Source organism: Aplysia californica, unplaced genomic scaffold (genome assembly GCF_000002075.1).
Source record: "Aplysia californica isolate F4 #8 unplaced genomic scaffold, AplCal3.0 scaffold00633, whole genome shotgun sequence".
In the NCBI taxonomy this organism is placed as follows: Eukaryota; Metazoa; Mollusca; class Gastropoda; order Aplysiida; family Aplysiidae; genus Aplysia; species Aplysia californica.
This window is the reverse complement of record NW_004797903.1, coordinates 9,400-12,273: the sequence shown is the minus strand read 5'-3', so window position 1 is coordinate 12,273 and position 2,874 is coordinate 9,400. Positions and strand designations below refer to the sequence as shown.

Here is a 2,874-nt window from a genome sequence, read left to right as displayed (position 1 = left end):
CCCCCCCTCCATCTATCATCATTGTCTTTTTTCACTTCCCACAAATTGCACACAGCATAAAACAGCAGGGCATAAGTCATCAAAACACGTAAGTAAATTCATTGTAAAACCCCACCTGTCCAACCAAATACCTCTCTCACACCGGAATCTCTTTTTCTTGATAGAACAATTTTACCTGCCTTAATCTTCTGATTCGACGACTAATTCAAGGTCGACGAGAGAGATTTAAGTCTGTGTTTCTGCTTTGGCTTTCCTCATTGGTGAATACACACACAAGTACAGCAAATCTTTGGCACAATGCTCTGAAGCTTTGCTCCCCCCTCCCACCTACATAGGCAAATTCACTTGAAGTCTCCATGTTTTTTGCTCGTGGTTTTCATGGATATATTACAAGTGCTTACTCTTTCTGCCCAAGTCAGAAACGCTTTTGAGTTAAGTTAGCAATGAAGCCAAGACTTTTTAGGGACCATATTTTTTTCCTTAGTTTTAGTCATTTTAGGGCACTTGCAACACATTAGGTCTTATAAGTGCCAAAGATTAGAGGTGTTACAGCAGAGAAGCACACACAAAAAAGGAGGGGGAGAAAAGGACAACAGATGTTTATTAGAAAAGAAGGAGCAAACCACACAAGAGCACACGCCAACCACCCTTAGTGACCAATTTGCTGCCAATTAGTTCTCTTTGGTGCACAATGATTGATTACAATGTCGTAGAACATGTTGCTTTTGTCATGCTTTTCTATTGGTACAAGAGGATCTCTGGTTTACTGTTCAGGCTCATTTTCATTTATTTTTAAAGGGCCTCATGAAAAATCTTTATTGGAAAGTAGAAGTGTTGTTACTTAGCTAAAGGGCCCCATACACATTTTAAAAAACGTCAAAATTTTGCAAAAAAAAATTTGTTAGCCAAATTTGACTGTGTGTAGGGCGTTCTGAGGTAAAAAAAAACAGATTTGAATCAAAATTTTGACGGACCAAACTCGTGTGATATTTTTTGACGAGTTGGCAAATTTTTTATGAGTGTGTGGGTGCCTGTAAAAATTTTGACGTTTACCAGGCGGTTCATCAGAGTCCAATGCGAACACCAGTGCTATCGCCACTGATGCATTCATGTCAAAGATTTCGACAGTACTGAATTTTGATGGAAAAAACAATACCTTGCTCCAAAAGCCACAAAGAGGGAGCTTAGATGCCACAAACACCCCCATCTTTCCAGTTTTGCCAAACAAATATTTTCCCAAGCCAGTTTACGTATATGAACACTAACACTTGAGACTGACAAGACTATGGGACAGTTACCCTTCGCTCTGGTTCTGTGTGTCGGTCTGCCCCTGGTGCCAGTAGGTCTGCTGTTTGAGCCCGCCATGGCGGCAACAGCAGTGTCCTCCCTTCCGCCTCTGCGAAACAAAGCATACAAAAAGGTTGATGGAACGTGAGCTAGAAACCGAAATGCTTGGCATGTCATCCATCACCGTTTTCTAACAACACTGCCAAATAAATACAAACAATCTGTAGCTTTCAACACCCTATCGCACAACAAAGTACACAGGATAGACAAGCTTTGCTCTTTACATGAAATGTGTGTGTGTTCCTGGAGAAAGGTACCAAAAGTCACTACAGACTGTTTCAAGCTACAGGGAAGATAATGACAACGCTTTAAAAAAAAATCAAAATGTGTTTCCATAAATAACTGATAGTTTCACCATTTCTTAACAATGTGTAACCCAGTAGCTAAAAATTCTTAAAAGATGGAAACATTCAGTTTGGAATTCACAGTAATTTGTAACACATAGTCAATATCTTTCAGTCATCCCAAACAGTGGCTTGAGAAACTGTTTAACTTGAACAGAATATTTTCCTATAAATAATATAATAAGACACAGAAACCAAATATTGCTACTACTGAAAAAGAAAAAGTATGTCCCCCCACCCCCTTCCTCAAAATCACACCAAATGTTTTCAGAAAAGGAAATTATTGAATCTTCCCCACCATAAAATTAGTTCCGACTACCAGCTTAACAAAAACTGGATATCAAGAAGGCATATTTTATGGCAATATATATAAAATCTAACTGCTTCAGCCATTTTGATGACATTCCATTCCCCTATATTTGCTGCTTGCCACGATCATGATTACCCATTAACTTACTTCCTTCCCAAAAGCAAGCACAGCAAATTTGAAATAGAGCATAGAACCACAGACATGCTAGTAGTAACACTCACAAAGAGTAGTCATCCTACACTTGCGCAAAAACCAGCAATGTAAAAGCTTTCATATTTTTAGCCAAAACAGAAAAACATAATATTTTGTTCACATAAAGCATTTTCTGTTTTGCAAATTATTAAGTGACCACTGGACTAATACTAGTGCCAGTCTGACAAAGAAATAGCATACATAGAAACCTCAGATCTACTAAAAAGTGTGTCTCGACCTTTTGTTTCATATAAGGTGGGTTTAACATTTACATGACATTGAATTGACAATTTAAATCATCTAAAAGGCTTGCTTTGATGCTACCCAACAGGGCCAACCCGAGCTGAGAGGGATACAATGTCCCAGCAGCAAGACCCATTATATTCTATTTTTAAAATTCTCCCCACAGAGGAATTGAACTTGGGTTCTCAGCCTGCAATAATGCACTTAACTGTTACACAACATCTTCACTCTCTCCCTTTTGCACCCCTCCATACCCCTCAGAAATCATCAAGTTACACCTCCATAACCAAAAGATGCTGCTGTACTAAAATCCTAATCTGGAACCTGGTCTTACTCAGGAGCAATCAGCCCTTGCAGCAGAACCCCTCTCCTCAAAAGGAAAGGGAGAAAAAGAGGGATCGACAACAAAAACCCTAAATTTAAACAAGAATCAGCCCC

General features: G+C 39.1%; 1 protein-coding gene across 1 annotated transcript in view; it reads right to left on the bottom strand.

The window, feature by feature from the left end:
* LOC101847686 (serine-rich adhesin for platelets) overlaps window positions 1-2,874 on the bottom strand; it is a 20,421-nt gene that overhangs the window by 15,240 nt on the left and 2,307 nt on the right. The window contains exon 2 of the mRNA XM_005107805.3: window positions 1,299-1,396. Coding sequence (XP_005107862.1) covers window positions 1,299-1,365 — 67 coding nt within the window. The 5' untranslated portion in view covers window positions 1,366-1,396. The remainder of the gene's footprint in view (window positions 1-1,298; window positions 1,397-2,874) is intronic.